At 36.1% G+C, this 2708-nt stretch overlaps 1 protein-coding gene across 3 annotated transcripts in view; it reads left to right on the top strand.

The window, feature by feature from the left end:
- Nucleotides 1-566: 566 nt before the first annotated feature.
- Nucleotides 567-2708, top strand: part of LOC102673924 (protocadherin Fat 4) — a 7055-nt gene continuing 4913 nt past the window's right edge. The window contains exons 1-4 of one of the 3 annotated variants that reach the window (XM_031514839.1): nt 567-790; nt 902-1154; nt 2002-2288; nt 2375-2467. In XM_031514839.1, the coding sequence (XP_031370699.1) occupies nt 1154; nt 2002-2288; nt 2375-2467 (381 nt within the window). In that variant the 5' untranslated portion in view covers nt 567-790; nt 902-1153. Of the gene's footprint in view, nt 1155-2001; nt 2289-2374; nt 2468-2708 lie in introns of all 3 variants that reach the window. The other 2 variants (XM_006625056.2, XM_006625057.2) reach the window with 2 other exon arrangements.

The raw sequence follows: 2708 nt of genomic DNA, 5'->3' as shown, positions 1-2708 counted from the left end.
TTACTTTTTCACTTGGTAATAATCGTGTGAACTCGCATTAGCCCCTTTTTCTACGACGGTTAAAACGAATAAATTCGTTCCGCTTTATTAGCTCGAGCATCGAAGCGTAATATTCGAAACGATCCCGGTACCTATAAAATAAAGTTTCAAAGTTATTATTATATAAAGTTTCGGAGTTATTGTTTTTATTAAGCGATCCTCATCGTGCACACAATAATCGAGCTCATGTACGATTAAGTATCATTTCCATTTATTATCCGTAATAAATTTCATCCATCGAAGGAATGGATAAACGTAGAGAGGTGTAAATTTCCTCGAATTGAAACGATATATATATATATATATATATGCGTGCAATTTCTTCTGGAAAAGTCTTCGACTGTGGAGGGAAAAAAGATTACGAAAAGCAACCGCGGAACGTTGCATCGTCGATACGCCGTGAGCTAGCGGAACTTCGCTCCAAGGGAGCGCACACGTCTAACCCCTCGTGCACGCGCGCCTGTTAAATGACTTCTGTGCACACGCGTTTTTTTTCTACTACGCGCATGCGTCAAGTAATACGTGTGTCGGTGTCGGATTTTCGTATATGTGACGTACATATTCACGTATATAAATAACAACTCGTACCACTCGTTTGTAACGTGAATTTCTAATATGGATATATAATATTACGGTGCTTTGATTGGAAACAAAAACATCGTGGTATAGTTGGTTTAATATTTGAATTTGTATCCACATTGGAATAAAAGGGAAATTATGATGTTTCGATGTTACGAATCGAAAATTAGTTGTAAGATTAGATTATTTTCTTTTTTTCATAAATTCTAGATAAATTCTAATTTCTGTTTCTCGTTTTTTACAGATTATTAGTTATCGATTAATTATTAATTTATTTCAATAGATGTAAAAACGGCACAAATAACACCGTTAAGTCGAAGAAATAACGGACAACAGGAGCTTCGATGCACAACGAATTAGAGGCAATGATCGCTTAACACTGCTCGTCTCGATCTTATTACGAACGATTATCATGTTTTTTCCTTCTAAAGAAGTCGTTGCATATATTATTCTACTTTTTCTTTTTGATACGATTTGAATAAGTCGGAGACTTCCATCCAAGGAAGTCTTCTGCCCAATTAAGAAAAGAATCGAAAGTAATTAGAATAAGAGAAATTTTTATGGTAACCTCAAATTTATTTTTAGTTCACATGTAACTGTCTTTAAACAAACAAGTCGTTGAAAGTTTCAATAAGTTCAACTCTTCTTTTGATACGACGAAAAAGGAGGAAAATAAGTCAAAGATTTCCACTTAGAGAAGTCGTCCAATTAAGAAAAGACTCGTAAGTAATTAGCATAAGAGAAATTTTCATAAAATATCCTCAAATTTGTTTTTCTCCGCGCGTAACTATCTTTAAACGAATAAGATATGAAGGAAAGTTTCGATAAATATAAATTACTGCATAAATTATTCTACTCTTCTTTGATACGACGGAAACGAAGAAAATAAGCCAAAGATTTTCACTTAAAGAAGTCGTCTAATTAAGAAAAGACTCGAAAAGACTAATTAGCATAAGAGAAATTTTCAAAATATTCTCAAATTTGTTTTTCTCTCCGTGCATAACTGTCGAATAAGAATAAAGGTACGAAGAAAAGTTTGGATAAGTTAATAATAAGAAAGAGATCAGTGGTAAATCGCTTCACAAAAAACTCCGGAAACCCAAAAACCGCACGATACCTGGATGTGGATCGAAGGAACACGATTCGTTCTACGCTCGAAGCGGCCAAAGAAATATCGTCTCTCTACACGGTTGTAACCTGTTTTTTCAACTTTCTTACCTATCATTTCCGACTCGCTCGAAACTCCTCCTCTTCCTTTTCCTCGTATCTTTCAACAATAATTTTTTCCCCAACAAAGATTTCACATGTATATATCGTCAATACTTTTTCACCTCACGTATTCTCTGTCCGATTTTAATTTCAATATATTTATTTATCTTTAAGTGATCCGTGACGCGAGATGTTTCTTGGAGAATGGCGCAACCGCTGCACACCTCTTCGTGGGCGAAGATTTGCCGGTCGGTGACACTGTGGGCGTGCTCGGGGTGCTGGGCGACCCCGGGCCCCAGGGCGACATCGAGCTCAGGCTCCAGGAACTCGACAGCCCCGTCACTTTCTCCGCCTACTCGAAGAATTTAACTCTTATCAGACCCCTGGACAAGGAGGGCGTGGATGGGCCCGCGAGCGTTTACGTGAACGTGATCTGCGAGAGGAAACACACTTTAGACCCTGTACTTGCATCTTTACGCGTATTTGCATGCTATTACGAATGTCGAACAACGGAAACATCGTTCCTAATCATTTTCATTTGTTTCAGGGCTTCGTGATACCGGTCAACATTCGCGTGACTGACGCTAATGATAACGCGCCTCAATTTGTGAATGCGCCTTACGTCTTAAACATCTCCGAGGTGAGGGACTTAACTTTTTTTCACAAACTTTTGTTTTTGCAAGCTTTTTTCTTTTTTTTCTTATATATATATATGAGAATTCTTCAAGATATAAGAATCGTGTATTATTATATAATATATTATATAATAATATATAAGATATTTATACATATATATATTTTTCTTTCTTTATAGTTATTGATGATTATTATATATGATGGATATGAAAATTTTTCAAGATGTAAGAGCCATGTATTATTAT

The sequence above is a fragment of the Apis dorsata genome, unplaced genomic scaffold, assembly GCF_000469605.1.
Source record: "Apis dorsata unplaced genomic scaffold, Apis dorsata 1.3 scaffold_1241, whole genome shotgun sequence".
NCBI classification, from domain to species: Eukaryota; Metazoa; Arthropoda; class Insecta; order Hymenoptera; family Apidae; genus Apis; species Apis dorsata.
Note: the sequence above shows the minus strand (reverse complement) of the source record. Positions and strands in the feature narration are given on the sequence as shown.